We start from the raw sequence: 19,031 nt of genomic DNA, 5'->3' as shown, positions 1-19,031 counted from the left end.
TTATTCTTTGCAGTAAACCTCTCCATTTGCAAACTGCTGTCCCCATCCCTGAAGGTTGCAGGTGGCCACCAGCCTGCCAAGGATGCTGCAAAGGAAACTTCCTCTCTGCTCCAATCTCCTGCCATCCTGTTCCTGTATAGTTCCAAGAATACAGGTAAAAACAATTCCATTAAGCCTGCAATACTGCATGCTTTTAAAATGAAGACAAAATTAAATACAGCATTCCCTGGAGCATATTAGAACAATAGAATAAATACACTACCCGGTAGATTCAGAAAACAGATTAAAAAAAAAAAATTAACCTTTGTTAATCTCTGTCTTTACCCAGAAATTTAAGATGCTGTATTCAGAACTGAAAGCATTTTACAGATACCCTTAAAAAATTATTAATAATGAGCAAATCCTTTGTGTTTCATAGTGTGAAATACAACAAAAGCAACCCACTCCCACTGAAAACAGATAATAGGCTCAATTCCTAAGTTTGTGGTAGCCTTCTTTTTTCCCAAAAGTGCAAGTTTTTCCTTGAAGGCATCTTCTGTACTGAGCACCTTCAAGCTGTTTCTCCATGGTGTACAGTGCTTCATTCAAGATTCAGTGCATTTCACAGTTAATTGTCTTTCAAGTGTTTTCCTCTTTTCCCCTTCCTTATGGTTTAAAAAGGAAAAGCAAGAACAACAAAAAAGCAACTGTAAGACCTGTTGTCCAAAAAAAATATCCCTAGAAGAAAGTGAACACCATTTAAACAGATAAAGATAAGAGAGATGGGAGTAAAGCTGGATTTTCCACATGCCAGACTACAACCTGGAACAGAACCTGATATTATAATTTCTTTTTATTTTCCATTTTTCTCTTTTCTGGTATAATAAGTAGGGAGCAGTATAGATAATATGTTTGTAGGTGGTGCTGGATGTTCCAGCTGGTCCTAAACCAATAGGTTCTGTGCAGACAGAGCAGACACCTGGCTCTGAGAACTGAAAGCAGATGATGTACCCTTACAGCAGGAAGCTTGTAGAGTAAAATCACTTCATGAAAATCTTTATTAGTGGATCTTACAAGCACAATCTTTCAGAAAGGAAACTGAAGAAGGCTTAGGCAGCTGTCCCAGAGTGTCAGTTGGTTTTGTTACCCAGGTGTAACAGCCCAGTTGCTAGCCTCCCATTTTTCTCTTGGTTTGTTTCAATTTTCGGGATTTCAGAATAGTATAGTTTGCATACTGTATGTACCCTTCTGAGAGGACAGGGATGTAGAATGCACGCAGCAGCTTTGAAGACCTGAAACCAGAAAGGGAAAGATAAATCATTCTTAAAGTATTAATTAGCTAATATGTTCAAAGCAACACAAAAGAAGGTTTGCAAAAGATCTTGCTGGTGAGTCAGTGATGCAAGGAATGCCAATGGAACAAGCACACAAAGTCCAGTCCCTTTTTCTTCTTGTCCATGGGATCAAAGCTGGTTTGTGCCAGCATCACGAACTTGAGGGCATCAGCTTGCCTGCTAACCATTCCTGTGGGATGTTAGAGTTAGGTATTTATCAAAAGCAGCTTAGCTCCACGACATCAGGGTCCAAAGAGCAGACAGTACAGCCCTGTGGGCCTTCAGAATCATACTGCCTCCCACTCATCAAGGCACATCCTGAAGGTGAAAGATAGGAAGGCTGTGTTTAACTCCTGGCATTGCCTCTTCTCTATCCAATCTTTCTGTTCATCTACTCTTCCACAATTGCCTGAAGGGCAGACAAACTTCGATGAGCACAGGAATTTTGGAGTTTTGCTCTTTTCATAGACTCATAGAATCACAAGGTTGGAAAGGACCTACAAAATCATCCAATCCGACCATCCTCCCATCACCACTGCTACCACAAGCACTAAACCAGATCTCGCAGCTCCTCATCCAGACACCTCTTGAACACTGCCAGGGATGGCAACTCCACCACCTCCCTGGGCAGCCATTCCAGTGCCTGACCACTCTCTGAAAGAAAAAGTTTTTTCTCATGTCTAACCTAAACCTCCTCTGGTACAACCTGCAGCCATTTCCTCAGGTCCTGTTTGTTACCTGGGAGAAGAGGCCAAACCCCTCCTCATCACAACCTCCCTTCAGGTAGTTAAGAGTGCAATGATGTCTCCTCTGAACCTCCTCTTCTCCAGACTAAACAATCCCAGCTCCCTCAGGTGCTCCTCATAAGGGCTGGGCACATTCCAAGGCCCCATCGTCTTTTTTGTAGTGAGGGGCCTGAAACTGAAATATAAAAATATGAATCCCTGAAAATGGCATGGCAAATGTTATCACACCACATCGATAAGCTCAGTCTTTTGCTTGCTAAGCAACAACTTCCTCAATAAAACAAAGACTCCAGCAGGACAAAGGCAAGGTAGTGCTCTCTGCGGCTGGTAAGAAAGGAGCAGAGTCCTGGAGGCCTTGCTTCTAGTAAGAAGTTCACAGTTGATGATGCTTCCGCAGCTCAAGAAGCCATGAGACAATTCTGAAGTCAGACAAATCTTTACCTCCCACCATCTCACTTCATCAGATAGATAGCACATGGAAGAGGTGAAGATGACAGATGACATAAATGCAAAGATGACAGTTAACATATATAATGTTCTATTTGCATTTGCTTCTAAATTTGGCCCCAGGAGATCATGAGTGTGTAGCCTTAATCAGCACACTGCTCATAAGCAACGTGTTGCAAGATGAAGTCCACAATCACTCCAAGCTACACGGAACACTGCTGCAGAAAGACTGGCTCCAGGTCAGAGCCAGGCAACAGGCAAATTCTGCTCAGGTCTTGGAGTGCTTCAAAGATGGCAGGGTCAGGTTATTTGTTTCTAGAGAAACAAGAGCTGCATCACCCAGAGCAGTTTCCAGTTGGGACAGAGGTGCACTGCAGACAGTAGGCCCAGCAGAACTGGGACCATAGTGCTACTTAGTGCTGAGCAGACTTCTGCAGATTACCTGATGGCCTCAACAGCCCTGTTCTACTAACGCCAGTGGAAGCAAGGATAAAGTGAAGATATTCATGTCACTACTCCCAAATGCAAAGATTGACATGGAATGGAAGCAGTTGGAAACATATGAGGGTGGGGGGGTTCTTCCTAGCTGCATCTTGCAACCTGAACTTCTCACTCCAAACAATTTAGAATGAAGCTTGATGAGGAAGAAGAGAAGGGAATGCCAGAAAGAACAGGTGGTAAGAAGCTCAATCTATGCCACACGAGTCAGACCTCACACTTTCAGGACATGGGTGTGCAACAGAAGCTCATGACCAAAGCTCTCTGAGAATCTCTATGCCCCAGATGAGTGACCTAGCTACTTGTAAAATAAAAGCATAGAAACCATTTCATGAAATAAGGAAAGCATCACTGAGGGGAATGAGAAGGTCACCTATCAAACCCAGGTAATGATATTCTAGCATGAGGTTACTGAATCATTAATCTTACACTAAGTATTTTTTTTTTTGTGATGGAAAATCTATGCATGAAAGCACAAGTGTTTGGAGTGAGCAGGCAGCTCAGCCTAAAGAGCTGGAAAATGGGCTCCTCTGCAGGGAGTTGTCAGCTATTCCCCCTCTCCTGTGCCAGGATTGGAGTGCTCAGCCAATATAGAATTAAATGGATCTGGACAAAGCAGCTTCCTGAGGAGCATAATTGCAGCTTGTAGTGCTCTCTAATTCAATTAACAGCATCATTTATCAGAGCCAGCTGAGATTTACACTTGCTGACATCAATGTGAGACAGCAAGTTCCAGAAGCCTCCAGTTCAGCAGGAGCACATTTATTCTCAGAGAACAAGATCTTCAGGGATTTTTGTTTTATTTCTAAATGTTCCTTGCTCTGCAGCCATTGAGCTGCAGACCTGAAATCTCCACTGGCTGCTTCCCTCACAGCTCAGCTTGAAGTAACACTCTTCTATTCCCTCCTCCCTTTCATAAAAAAAAAGCTGCATTTTCACAGTGCTTTTACACTTACTTCCTAGGTAGCAAGGGGCACTTCCCACTCACTGCAGGAAAGCAGGTGCCAGCTTTAAAAACTGCATCATTCCAGAGATGGCAGGGGGAGGTACACTTTCAGAGACACACACAGCCTGGTTCACTGCATGAAGCTCCTGATGCACTCCCACTGTCCCTTCCCTCAAACCTTCACGTCACACTTGGGGAAGATCTCTCCCCACAGACCCACTGGCTTTGGGATCCTTCCAGCTTATAAATTTCCAGCACCTAACATGCTTTCTGCCCTTTCATCTCATTGCTTTCTCAGTCAGAATGCTCTGCAGTATGAGCATCTGAGACTCCTTGCAACAAGCTACGCCCCACAATGAGATTCTACAAGAACCCAACCTGTTACTCAAATCAAAATGATCGTACAAGTTTCTGCTGCTTTGCTTAAAAATAAGTTACTATCAAGAAGCACTCAGCTTCTTGATACCCAGAAGTGCCAAGCTGAGCACTCCCCTCTACTTGTGGATTCAGCCACAATCCTGAGCAGCCAGACAGACATTTATGCTTGGCAGTGTGCTGGTGTTTGGCTGTAAATAGGGCAATTACTTAATTTTAATTTTATACATTTTCCCTGATAAGAAAATTTAAAAAAAAAAAAAAAAAAAAAAGAGAAAAAGAAGAAAAATTTCATAGAACAACTCATGGAAACAGCATTACAGCAGGGAAAAATGACAAAGACTTGCTTCAGTACCAAGCTATGCACTTCTCTCCAATGTAACTCCTTGTGCTGATCCTAGGCAGCACTGCAAAAGCACCAGATTGTATCTTTAAAGCAGAAATGCACAGAGCTTCAGACATTTGGGGGTGAAGAGCTACAAAAGGAATCCTCTGCAATACTCTTGTGCAGATGCTTCTGTTGCCTCATTAGTGAGAGTCATCGGCCACCTCATTCTCCTGCCCTAACACAGCAGCAAGTCTTTAGGCAAACAAAAAGCCACATCAAGGAAACTAATTCGTGTCAGCAAGCCAGGAACACGAGAGTAACCCCTGGAAAAAGCATATCATCACTATTTCTCACTGTCTAACTGTTTTCACCAGCCCTACTCCTTAGAGAGATCTATTAAGAGGAAGTAATAATGTCTCTCATAGAATACCAGAGGGCACTGAACCCTGTGCTGTCTGCCCTGATATGACAGCTGCATAGCCAAAGCTTTAAATGGCTAAAAACCCATCCCCAAAGAGCTGAGAGTTTCTGTCTTTGTAGGAATGTATTAGAAATTGTATAATCAATGGATATACAGATGGTGTATATATATATATATATATGTATATATACATATACACACACACATCCAGAAGCTTGGCTAATATAACCCACTGTCAGTCAGCTCTTAAATGGGTCTAGGAGAGGTGCAGCCAGGCTCCACCCCTTCCTGCAGCACAGCTGAATTGCCTTCACCTGTGCTCCCACTGCTGACTCATTGCTTGCCTCAGGTGATCAATCGATGGTTCAGGCCGTGATTCAGCAGCCCCATACAGAAATATTCCCAGTCTCACAAACTGGATTCCACAGTTAGCGTGGAGGATGGTGATTTCAACACCTGCTTCTCAAAAGAATTCCTCATCAGATATACAAAGTTATTCAGTGAGCAGCAGGACTAATGAAGAGCTGGTTCTGACAGAGCTCTGCTACAGCAGCTCTCCAATGTCTAATAAAGGTGTCATCTTGGTCACTTGCATTCACTGTGGCTGCCTCCTCTCTTCATCTGCCAGCTTTCATAAAACATCTAGGAGTTCACTCTGAGACTGATTTACATCTAGCAATCGAATTTGGCTGAAACAAGACTGCAGATTCAAAAGTCTGCTGGGAAAAGATGATGTACACCTTACTTCTTTAAGAAAGATTACATCAGCAAGAAGCACAAAGGAAGGACTCCTTTTAAAAATAATCCTCGTTTGTCCCTTCTTCCTGGCTTGCTTCACCCTCTAAAGCAACCTAGGTATTAACACTGCACATACAAGTTTGACAAAGGTTCTACTGTAGCCAGCAAGCTGCCTTTCCAGGAAACTGCATTTCAAGCTGGCATTTGCCAGTGTATCTTTCTTTCCTGCATACAGCTGTTGTAAGCAGATTATTGCACAAAATTAGTTCGCAGATCTGTCAGTCTCTCACTAATTTCAAACAATAAAACATACCTGGAAGCATCTAGGAATGGCTTGTAGGCAATGGTTACCCACTCCTCTTTGTTGGAGGAGTATCTTGGCTCCCTTGGGGTTTCAGCTGCTGTATCCAAGTCCACTAGATAGTGGCATTTAGAAATGTCGATCTGTAAAAAGAAAGACTCTTGCTGTTTATTTCCTGTAGGCTCCTGATTGCATGCATTCATACAGGAATCTTTATCCATACAAGCTGTTACACACCTATGAGAATGGGTTTAAAATTTCTAGCAACATGAGAAATACTTTATGGTAAAAGATTCTTAGTGTCTTCAAGTAAAACTTTTATTGAGGAATAAAAGCTCTCACTACTGCTACCAAAGGAGGAGAAGCCTGGGCTGTCTGTATGAGGAAGTACCACTGCTAGATACATTGCTGAGGAACCAGCAAGTCACAGAGGGGGAATGTGAGGCAGTACAAGCAATTCTGCTGGTGTTTGACTTGAGGCTGTCTAACAAACTCTTAAAGACTTCTCATAATGTTGACTCAATGAGCTCCTCAGACAAAAGACATTATCTTTATTGCTGGAAAGGTTTCCTGGTGTCTAAACTGAATATTTATTTTTTTGTCTCATTTTTTACTCATTCCTACTTGTTTTACACCACGAACAAGGAAAACAAACCCAATAAACGTTTACACAAACTCCATAACAAGTTAACTCTGCAAGTCCCAAGGTACTGACCAAGTCATGGAAAGCAAGCAGTCGCAGAACAGCAAGCATGCTATCTAGTGCAAATCATGCTGGGTTTGTGCAGGAATGACGTGGTCTGAAGCACTGGTGACCCTCACCATCTCTGTTGCGGTAGATAGACACCACATTGCACCTTTCAGATCACATGCACTTGCTATCAGTGCAGTCATGCTTTTGTCAGCTGCCTATGACACAATTAACTGCTTTGCCCTGATCAAAATGTTCTGGAACACTTGGTTAAATTATGAAAATGTATTCAAGGTAGCAAATGATTTGTGTGTGCGTGATCTCCCCATCAAATGAGCTGTGGGCAGTGTCCTCAGTCTCCTCACACTGTGCAATCTCTTTCCTTCCAGTGGGGGAAGAGTGCTCTTGGCTATGAGCAGGGATTGTTTATTCATACACAGCACTGTCCGTTTTAGGCAACAGCTCCCTCCTCCTGCCCGTTTTCCTCACTTCTTCCAGGTTCCCCTGCAGACATACATGCAAGCTGCTGAGACAAATATCAGCTATCTGATACAGAGAAGATTTGAGCTCCTATCAGGACAAACTCCCTTTTAACAATAAGCATGAGATGTAGGATAAGTTTTGTACAAGGCGGCTCAACACAAGGTTGCATTGTACAGAAACCACTGCAATAAGCACAAAAGATCTAGAGAATAAGACAGGTACATACAAGTAAAGGCTCATATCCTCCTCTTAAACATCTAATTGTCTCTAAGTGACACCATAAGTCATTTTCAGAAATGAATTGAGAACTCTAGAGCCTGAGGCCATATCTGCATTGCATCAGGGTGGCTGTGCCATTGCAATGCACCAGTGAATGGACCCTCTCACAGGTACAGCAGCAAGGCTGAGCTTCTGCTGGCATCATGACTCAGCCACTGGAGCAAAGAAACTCCTAGCACTTATTGCCTCTGTACTTGCATATTGTGCTGGCACTAGGTTTTGCAAACCATGGGTCACTCATTCTCACATTTGGCACACAGATTGATCTTTCTGGCAAAAGCTCACAGTAGTGACCTCAGAGGCAGTCACGCCCCCCCTAATCTGCCCATCCTGCATGTCCCATCTTTAGTGTTTCTTTTGTCAGCTGAGAATGCCCAGAACTCTTGGATGCTTCTTCTGGTTTTCCTGGCCTGCTACCCCCCTCCTTGCAACATGTCTGTGCTCCCACATACCAAAGGGTCTAACAGTTCCCATTCTGGTATGTCACTGCGCATTGTACATTAAAATCTAGTGGTGTTTTGAAATTTCTGAAAAAAGCCACCAATGGAATACAGAACAACCTGGTAACTAGAGGTTGCATCCTCCATGATCAGGATATTTTCATCTGGGAAACATCACAGAACTAGAATTCATACGTTTAGATACAGAAAATGACCCAAGCAGAATCTTTACTCAGATTAAATGGAACAGAAGACAGTTTGTAATTCCTGGTCCATAAACAACTGCACACTAACTGCCTCATTAGCCACACTGATGTTTCATCCCTGTGAAATGCAAGGGAGAGAAGAAAGACTGATTTTCTGACTGCCCAAAATATAAGTAGATTTATAAGTAGGCTCTATGGCATCACAACTGAACGGTAAATGAAACGACACCATGGGAAACCCAGCTAGCTAATGAGTACGCTGAATCCATTTCTTGCACTGCATCAAAAGAACGTTCCAGGCCCTGGGAGAGGACACCAAACCACTAACCAATATATACATATATAATATGTATATTTCATCTAAGTTATACAGAATCTCCTGGAGAAACAAAAGTAACTGCTTTGAGCACTAAGGCTGATCTCACTTCTTTTACTCCAAATGCTGCACCTCCAATGCTTATGAATTATCTGCCACATAGAGAGACTTCCACTTCTACCATTTCATGTAGAACACAGTGTTCTCTTACAAGTCACACTGAAGCAATAACATTCATCCTGGTCAAAGGGCCAGCACAACTACACATTTATTTGAGGATTTACACAGGATTTTAGTGGTGTACAGATCTTGAAGTGTTTCTTTGCAGAAAATCAGTCTCAGAGAACTGAGTGAGAAATGAACTTCTAATTACATCCTACTGCCTTCAGTTCTTCTTTCCTTTTTCTCCTCCCAGCCTTTTTATTTGATGGAACTAAGTGATGGAGAGCTAGGTTTGGTCACATTCCAAACAACAGGGGAGAAGACTGAAGATTTTACTCTTCAATTTTCAAGCAGAGCAGTAATAGATGCTCACAGGTGAAACACTGAAATCAGTCGCACTTCTGCAGACATTAATTGGCTTTAAGTTGCCCATTACTCAGACCATTCTTCTGAAGTGTTGTGGTTTTTGTTTTCCTCCCTTTTAAAGCGCCATACACATGCTATTTAGATATATTTGCTAGGATAGTCCTTTGCAGTTCCTATTGACTTTTTTTTTTTTTTTTTTTTAAATCTGGGTATGCCTACAATCCTTGAGGAAAGATCCTGTTTCTCCCGGTATTAACAGCTCAGAAGCAAAAGTTTTAAAATCCACTTTAAAATTCACATGAAGCAGCTAATTTCTAAACATGCTCCAGATCCTTTTGCTTGCTTGAGAAATAGTAAAGGATGTTATTACGAAACAACCACAAAACAAAAGTGTTTCTTATTCCATTAGTAACAGGGTATGTGCCAGCAGCTGTCTGCACTATAAATATGTCACAGTTGAAGATTTCCTAAATTAAACGCAGTGTAGCAGAGAACTTTTCTCAGGTGGGAATTTGCCTCCTTCCATTTCCAGTACCTATCTAACTAATCCCAAAATAAGAGCTTTCACTCAGCAAGACTTCTACCTACGTGTGTAGAAATCCTATATTACAGTGCTGCCTTCCATCCACTCCTTTGAGGGGATCACAAGTGCTCATGAAATGTCTAACTGGCTAGAGTAATGAGCCCCAAAAAGAAGTGCACGTCCACTGTCTTCAACAAGGACACACTGCTCACATAAAGGAGAGACCTGATCCATTACAGGAGTGTTCCTAATGTACTGACAGAATATCACAGAATCACAGCATGGCCTGGGTTGCAAAGGACCTCAGTGCTCATTCAGTTCCAACCCTCTGCTGTGTGCAGGCCACCAACCAGCAGCCCAGGCTGCCCAGAGCCACATTCAGCCTTGAATGCCTGCAGGGATGGGGCATCCACAGCCTCCTTGGGCAACCTGTTCCAGAGCCTCACCACCCTCTGGGTGAAAAACTTCCTCCTGATATCCAACCTTAACCTCCCGTCTCAGTTTTAAACCATTCCCCTTGTCCTGTCACCATCCACCCTCACAAACAGCCGTTCCCCCTCCTGCTTATCCGCTCCTTTCAAATATTGGAAGGCCACAGTGAGGTCTCCCTGCAGCCTTCTCTTCTCCAAGCTAAACAAGCCCTGTTCCCTCAACCTTTCCTCATAGGAGAGGTGCTCCAGCCCTCTGATCATCTTAGTGGCCCTCCTCTGGACCAGGTCAAAGAGTTCCACATCTTTCTTGTGCTGGGGGCTCCAGGCCCACATGCAGTACTGCAGATGGGGTCTCACAAGAGCTGAGTAGAGGGGGGCAATCACCTCCCTCTCCAAATATCAAATCCATCCTCTGCGGTACTGAGAGGGGAAGGAAGAAAAGAGTAGGTATATAGGGGCAGTCCTATCATTCACTCTTGAGGAAAGAAAAGATGACTAAATATCTGTATCACAAAGAATATTCAGTGCACTTCTAAGATTTAATCTGCTAAATAATTTTAAAGAAATTAGCAAACAAAAAATTAAAAATATTTGTAAGCATGAACTATTTTTGTTTGGGTAATATGAAAACAAATCAGTAATACCAGCGTACATTAACAGCTTCCCACAGAAATCACTGACAATTGTTTCACTGATTTCCAAATTAAGATCCTCTTCCTCTGTTGCAAATATGTCAAATATATTCATATTTTAAAAGAAAGTACAAAAAAATTCCAATCTCTGTTCCGTGACAAATATCTTCTGTTGAGAATTTCAAACTAAGTCACTTCATTTTCCTGTGATCACAGTAACATTGTAGTGAACTGAAAACTGCAGTAACTAGGAATTACCTTTTCCTTTTTTCTTTTTTCCAACCTCTTTAAATGGATAATAAGAAGATGAAGTGCAAACAGAAACCAGACTCACATGAATCAGGAAATATCCAAGTGCTGCAGAGAGCCCATTTTTGGTTTGTAACTGTACTGTCCATAGAACACAAAATGAGGAAACCCAACCACATTCTAGGCACTGCATTAATACGAATGGCACAGTAAGGTGAGGAATGTAAAACAAGAATGTAATCCTCACATATCGAGATGGCTCTTCCTTGTTTTGGTCATTCATGTCTGTGGGAATGATCCGCGTGGCCATCGGTCCCTTGGCAAATGGTTTGGGTAACTGGCCCCTGAATTCTGACAGGATGAACTGGAGCTGCCAACTGCAGAGAACAGTGTCAGAAATCCCAGCAGGAAACTGCAGGAGGCAGTCACATTTTGTACAGAATCAAACAGAAGCATAACAAAGGGAATTTCACTCCCAAGGACAGACAGCTCTTCTAGATGAGCACTCACACTACAAAACTGTCACTAAGTTGTGACCAACAGTCTGCTGACACCAAACTTGTAAATCTTTTGTTTACATGCTGTTGTCAACAGAGATACAAGATTTTGAAGGTTACTCCCAAAATACTTCTTGCATGAAATGACCCTCCTTACGGAGCAAGACCAAATCATAACTTTCATGTTACACATCTCACTTGTCTGGCAGAAGAAAGCTACTTGGGAATCTGTGCCATTCCTTCCCCACGCAGACATTAACTGGCCTCCCCTCCGGCACAGTGTGAATACTTGGGTCCGTAGAAATCCTGTGAAATTCTGGGTACAGGTCCAGAGGCCCATGGTAGCCTATGGGAGGCAGAATTTTGTAAATAAAGCTAAAGAAATAGACAATATCTGCATGACTTTTTTTAAAAACACTACAAGTAAACGTTCAGTTATATTTTTAAACTAGTTACCTACTGAATATAATAATTTGTCTCTACTAAGAAGTAGCTGGATTCCAATGTTCCCTATCCTATAAGGAGTGCTGATACTATAAAAGTTTCCTCACATTCTCCTGTTCTGTCAGTGGCTAGTATCAAGCAAAAAGTACTGATGCTACCTAACTTCAATGAGGTGGAAACATACTACACAGCTGTGATTCAGGAAAGCACTTGGGTACAGTCTTTAAAGCATCTCCATTAAGGACAAATGAACTTAATGACAAGTTCTTCATGGGAAAATGTTATTTCAAGTCAGATTGTATGTTTGCAAGTTTCAAGTCCCTATCTAAATACCAGTCTGGGTGCACACTGTACATCATTATAGTTGTACTGGCTGAAGGTCAGAAAGTTTTTAACTGATTCAATTCTAGTGATACACATATAATACACACCACATACGTGCATGTACACACATGAATGAGGACACCATTCCTCTCCCTGGAATAAGATGCAAGCTTTCAGATTTCTTTATCCTTACTGTGCTCGCCTAGTTAGACCAGCATAACTTTGGCTGGCCTTGTGACTTGCCAACACCAATACCCAGGAAAGCCCAGAACAATGGTAAAATACTAACCTCTGAATAAGGCAACAGAGCGTGACAGTGACAAAAGGCCAAAGAGAAAGACAGTGCTCAGTGCCAACCAGTTGGAGGAGACCGTGTAGTGCTCCAGGCGATAGCGCTGGAATATGAAGTGGTAACACTTCTGAGGAAAGGAAAAAAGAGCACATAAATATTTCAGAGTTTGAGCAATTTTATCAAAATGGTTTTTCAAATGGACCTTTAAGCATTGCCTACATCTCCAACTAGATCTTTGGTCTGTGTCAGCATTTTTCATTCTAGCACACAAATACACAGAAACTTACATGGTTCAGTCAAGTTTCTTAACTATGAATCTAGGGTATTGTTTAATCAATGGATATACAGATGGTGTCTAATCAATGGATATACAGGTGGTGTCTAATCAATGGATATACAGGTGGTGTCTAATCAATGGATATACAGGTGGTGTCTAATCAATGGATATACAGGTGGTATAGATATATATCCAGGAGCTTGGCTAATACAATTTATATTGGAGAAATAAGAGAAAGTCACTCACCCAGTCCTGGGCTCATGAGATGAACTCCTGATGGAGCGGATCTCCAGAGAGAGATCCTTCCCCACTGGCAGTCAGCTCTTAAATGGGTCTAGGAGAGGTGGAGCCAGGCTCCACCCCTTCCTGCAGCACAGCTGAATTGCCTTCACCTGTGCTCCCGTGGCTGACTCATTGCTCGCCTCAGGTGATCAATCAAAGGTTCAGGCCATGATTCAGCAGCCCCATACAGGTATTTATAAATTTTTCAGCTGTTCCCCTTAGGAAGGCCTCTAGTCAAGCTGTAAAGCATCCTCTACTGGAGCTCTAGCTTGGTTGTTCCCAAGTGAACCATCAGCAAGTGACCCTTCCAGAGACTTCCTGCAGGACTTGCCTGCACTAACCAACCCTGATGACAAAAGGATGTCAAACAGTACATTAAAGTATTCATTCTAGAAATACACACTAGGGATTTCTAAGACTGTATTTGGCAAACATCCTAAACGGTCATCTGGTGAACATTCCAACAAACACAAGGTAATTCTCAGAGACAAAACTGCTGACATTACAGAGCTTGATCCTGCAACAAATGCAAGGACCAAGATGCATCTGGGAAGTGCAAAGCAGCAGTAAGTAAGGAGAGATCAAGAGCCAGAAGAGCAACCAGCTGTGGTGGTGAGGGAAGCTCAGGGCAAGAGCAGAAACTGAACTAGGCAGAACAGCTGCAATGGGTTCTAACAGGGATGAATAATTGCAATTCTTCTCCTCTTTCAGAGGAGAGATGAATAATTTGGAGCTAAAGCTATGAGCTCTAACAGAAAATAAAACCCATATTCCAGAAACTTACCTGAAGAGCAGACAGAGCTACAGCACTGCAGAGACATATGAGAGGATAGATGGGAAAGAGAAACCTCTCTTCTTTGTGGGGCTGGCTAAAGAAAATTATGATCCAAATGTACATAGGAGCTAGTGTCAGCCAGTAGGGACGGCCCAGATTCTGAACTGAAAAAAACAAGCACTCAGCAGAGTAGCAACATTGCATGTTCACACTATCTTCCTCTTGCACGCACACCCATCGGGAGCATTATCACATCTATATTCAAAAGTTCATTCTTCTGAACCAACTCAGAAGCTTCAGGCAAACGCACTGTGTTCTAAGCAGCTAAAATTCAGGTAATACATCCAGTCAGCACACAATTCTGCTCAGATAACTATCACATCTTCCCATAACACTAACAATGTCAACAGACTCTTGAAGACAAATGCAGAGATGAGCGAATGGGTTATTGAATCCACATAAGGGGCAAAATCCAGCAAGAACTGACATTCTTAGGCAGGCAGGAAGGCAGAAACTGCCTGTCCTGCTGTGCATTATGCTATGCATGCAGAGATCAGAATGAATCTCCTCTGGATATATCCTTTGCTTTTAAATGGCTGTTTGGGCTCTGGTGTTTCCACAACCCTCCTGGCTTCATTATAAAAATAACAGCACAAGAGGTCTCTCAGGTACCTTCTGCTCAATGCAGGAAATAACTGATTCAAAAGTAACATAGGTTACCCTGAATTTTAGTCACTCTGAGGATGGGTCCCATAGTACCTAACATTTTTCAATCCCTTTTCTGCCTCTTTGCTACTCCCAGCAGCAGTGCGAAACAATTAAGCTAACAATGTTTCACAGACAATAAGAACAAAGCACTCAGCAGAGTGGCTCCTGCTGTTAAAAGCAAGAACACCAAACGAGCAGCAGGAAATCTTGCATTTACAGGATCTCCTACTGGTTTCTGACAGCCTGTCAGTCACATCCAAAGAACATATATTTGCAAATAACCACTGACATACATTACCAGCAAAGACTGTGATATTACTGTTTCTTGTATTTAGTAAAAAATCAGAGAACAGAGCCCCAGCTGGGCTGATGAAACTGGAGGCCTCAGCTGACATTTAATGAGCCCTCTTCTGGAAAATGGCAAGGGAAAAATTCATGCTCTCAACACATCTTTCCTTATATATATTTTACATATATATAATATATGTGTATATATATATATATATATATATATATATGCCAGACACCGTGTATTCCAACTGATGTTATTTTACTTAAGAGAAAGCCCAGTATGAAGTAGGGGATATTCTAGTCCCTCCTTTCTGTACTCTCAGTATATCCATGCCTGTGGGAATACTTCCCAGTGCAGACAGTAGCAAGACTGTCTGCCAGGGCTCAGTTCTGCAAGTTAGAGAGTGCCCATTCACAGCAGACAGAGCCCAGGCTCAATCCCAACATGGGTAGCACGAGACTCCAGAGAATGCCTTTTGGCAGGCTCAGCACCAATAAGGGAAAAGCTAGAAACAACTCTGCTCTCCCCAGATGTTGCAGTAATCATTATGGCACTGATAAAAAAAAAACAGTTTCAGAGAAGTATGCAGGAACGGCTGCCATTTCCAGCTGCAGAAAAGACAGAAACAGCAATGGGCACGTAGTTTCTTTCCACCTTAAAATTTCTGACAGGGCTATTGCTAATGTATTTGCATGCCTGGCTGAAGACTGTGTACTGTAGAACTTGTTAAGCTTATTTTGGGTATGAATAGTTTAGCACTGACAACACAGTATTATTCTTGAGGTGAAGACAGAGAACACAGGAGTCATCCTTAAACAGGAAAAGCACATTCCTGCCCTTTTGTAGACAGCACAAAAGCATCTCACTGCCTCTTCTTTCTACACAGTAATTCCACTGTGGGGTCAATACTGAACCAAGTAATGAGCTCTAGGAACTTTGCTCTCATTCCATAAACTTTCCCTGATCCTAGTTTCACTTCTAATAAAGAAAAGCTGCTCTTGGCAAATCCTCATATCCGTCCTGCACTCACCATGAAATTTCTGAAGCAGACTCTCCATGAGACAAGTCAGTGGTAGCACAAGCAGTGCCAAAATAAATGCCACGTTGAAATTCAGAAAGCCATTGATGAAATAGAAGGACCATGGTTCTGTACCTGAAAGAAGAAAAAGGGAAAGAGTATTTAAGCACAAGGATGCATGAGAACTGGGTGTCATAGCAACTTCATTCCTTCTCTGCCTGACACAAGGAAGATACCCAGCAGCAGACAGCAGTTCTCTGCACTGCAGATATATTGAAACCAAAGAATGGAAAAGGTGTGCACAAAAGATAATTGTTTTCTTTGTCATAAGTGACTTCACTTTTTTTCCACTGGGTCATAGTCAACATCACACGTGCTGCTCATGTATCACAAGCCACTTTAACAGTCAGACTTGCCCAGCAACAAACAGGTTCTGCAACACAGAACTCACCCCTGCCCTAAGAAAGCCTCCAAAACAAAAAAAGAGGCTGAAACTTGTGAAATGAGGAAATTCTACTCCAAATTCATTCTAATTGTAGAGAAGTAAAAGATACAACACAAAACCACACAATGCTAATAGAAGATGATTATCAGCCTGGAGTGATGATGTATTTATACACCATTTCAGCAGGAACAGAAAATGGACTAAGAGGGACAAGAGTTCAGATTCACACTTCATAGCAACAACTGAAGTTCATCCAGATGTCAGCTCTGTTACCTCCTCAGCAGCAGAACTTTTTTAGGTTTCCCTGGTTTTTAAATGTACTTTTTAACAGGAGCAGGCCAACTCCGCCTCCTAATACTACACACTATTAGTTGCAAGGACTGACAGAAATTCCCATCTAACAATCATTTAATTGGATGCTTAATTCATGATGCTTAAAATCCTGAACAATAAGGAGTGCTGGGTCCTCTCCACACACTTGCCACTTTTGCAGTGTGATTAGCTCAACTAGTCAGTGAGTGACAGGAGGGTGCTTAAATCATTGCACTGTTGTGACAAGAGTCATGTGCCATAGCAATTTCCCACACTTACAGCCACTTAGAGAAGGGTCTGTGTTGCAATTAATCAGACAATTGAGAAGTAGCAAAAAAACCCACAATCCTCTGCAGCTCCTACTGTTAACATGATTAGAAGATGCTCTATTAACATCAGAATTCCAAGCAACTGAAATATACAAAACACGCAGCTGTTAGCACTAAAAGCAAACAGCAGTTACAAGTTCAGGTTTAGGGAAGCAGAGGTCCTTAAGGGAGTGAATTATTAGCTCATCTTCTCTCTCCTTCCACATGCCTCATAATTCTTTTCAGTCCCACAACAGTACAATCCTCAGCGCGTGAGTCTGAATAAGAGATATTAGTGCAGATGTAGGATATTGCTGAAGAAAAAAAAAAACCAAAAAAAAACAAACACAGCCTTTTCTCTAAGACTCAAGTCTTTATGCAAACAAAAAAAATACTGCAGTGCTTACACTGAAGATGATATGGGTTAATTATTCCCATCACATCAAAGATCAAAGCTGGGAAATCCCAGTTGCAAACCTGCAAGGCACTGGACAGCCTTTCATCTTCCCTTACAATGAAGCTCTGAAGTTCCAAACTCACGTTGTCCTGACCACATTGCACTGAAGAGCAGTTTCAAGCAGAATCTTTTACTAGCCTGAGGAGGTCATGCGAATGTCACTACGAATAAAACCCTTCAGAAAAAACTGGTCCCTGAAGGCTGCTGGAAACAACTCATGCTCCAGTACGAAAAATGTCAGGCACAGGCCCATTCCAAAACTCAAAGGCAGGGCCTGAAGTTTTCATTACAGAAAATTCACAGCGACAGACTTCAGAGCCTTCCTGCAGAGATAAAGGACCACAACAAAGCAGCTGGTGCCATGTAGTGTCTCAGCACAAGGAACAAGTCACCACTCAGCACCACCAAAACAGCCCCTCGAACAAACCACTGAACATGGCCTGCAGGGCACAGCCAGAGAAAGCCTCACTACCAACCACTGCCAAACCCTCCCTAGAATATCTCAAAAAGTATGACAGATGCTGCAAAGAACCTGCCCTGAGCACCTCAAAGTCTCTACTTGTCACTCTGGAGCCCTACTAGAAATGTAACACTCCCACTCTCCATCTCTAAAAGCATGTAGTGTGAATTACTTGGTGCAGCAGCAGCTCCCAAACAAGCACCATGGCACTGCCACCAAGATTCAGACCTGACCAAGGTCACTCAATATTCCAAAGGGACAATATCAGGAAAGTCCTGAAAGGCAGATGAGTTGCCTACTGATTAGATATCATTGATGACAACACTGATGCTCCTTGACATTCACCAATTATTTCTACGATCTTCAGGAGTTCCACTGAGGTCACCAGCTTAGTTATTTCTCACAGCAGTAATTTCCATGTCTACCTGCACACTGTCTGAAATGGCCTTCTGCATCAATTCTCACTTTTTGCTAACATAAACCTGACAAAATGAAACAGTAATACTGCCTTTAGCTCTGTCTCCTTCATAAGCTTAAGCAAAGCACCAGCTTTTCCCCTGTAAAGCGTAAGTAATTTTTACACTGCTTAAGGAAAAAAATAAAAAGAGGAGGGAGTATCTATAAGCTCTTCAGAGTGTATAGGGGAGTATCTTGATAGCTCTTACTTTAAAGAACTTCTAAAAAGACGGCAGGAGGAGCCGAAGCATGGTTATCATTACTTGTCACTGACTCTCTCTCACTCAGTCTTCAGAACGACTGTTTTCTTCTTAATTTGTTTATCCAAAAGAAATGGGGAGATCAGGTGTTGCCTCTGTGAGCCAAATTGGCTGAAATGCAGCATGATTCTAGCAGGTTATTACCCTTTCTTTCTTCTCCAGAGTCTCAAAGATGCCTTTATGGTAACCCCACAGAACATAAACACATCAGGAACCTGATATGAACTGAAGGAACTGTGGGTTCTGCACTGCTATTTATCCTCCCAAGGTTCTGCAGCCTGACCGTGAAGAATAATAGTAGCCAAGAACTGGGTTAAAGCTGACAAATACACACATACACACACCACTGGTGCCTACTACACTTGTGTTACACCCAGACAAATTTGCTATTAACAGCACTTTGCTGTGATACTGTGTTGTTGAGACATCTCATGATGGCCAGCAGGGCTTCAAAGTGAATAAAGGCTACTTAATTCACAGCACAGAGAACCAGCTTGAGATATTTGACGGTGCCTTGTCAAATAAGAGCTTGA

The 19,031-nt window shown here is 42.3% G+C and overlaps 1 protein-coding gene across 2 annotated transcripts in view; it reads right to left on the bottom strand.

The window, feature by feature from the left end:
• Nucleotides 1-1,019: 1,019 nt before the first annotated feature.
• LOC100550107 (ALG9 alpha-1,2-mannosyltransferase) overlaps nt 1,020-19,031 on the bottom strand; it is a 28,480-nt gene continuing 10,468 nt past the window's right edge. For both annotated transcript variants that reach the window (XM_085209528.1, XM_085209527.1), the window contains 7 exons: nt 15,813-15,935; nt 13,792-13,946; nt 12,446-12,575; nt 11,587-11,734; nt 11,139-11,268; nt 6,126-6,256; nt 1,020-1,271 (listed from right to left, as the gene is read on the bottom strand). In XM_085209528.1, the coding sequence (XP_085065654.1) occupies nt 1,148-1,271; nt 6,126-6,256; nt 11,139-11,268; nt 11,587-11,734; nt 12,446-12,575; nt 13,792-13,946; nt 15,813-15,935 (941 nt within the window). In that variant the 3' untranslated portion in view covers nt 1,020-1,147. The remainder of the gene's footprint in view (nt 1,272-6,125; nt 6,257-11,138; nt 11,269-11,586; nt 11,735-12,445; nt 12,576-13,791; nt 13,947-15,812; nt 15,936-19,031) is intronic.

The sequence above is a fragment of the Meleagris gallopavo genome, chromosome 26 (assembly GCF_905368555.1).
Source record: "Meleagris gallopavo chromosome 26, MGAL_WU_HG_1.1, whole genome shotgun sequence".
Taxonomy (NCBI): Eukaryota; Metazoa; Chordata; class Aves; order Galliformes; family Phasianidae; genus Meleagris; species Meleagris gallopavo.
This window is presented reverse-complemented; position numbering and strand designations above follow the sequence as displayed.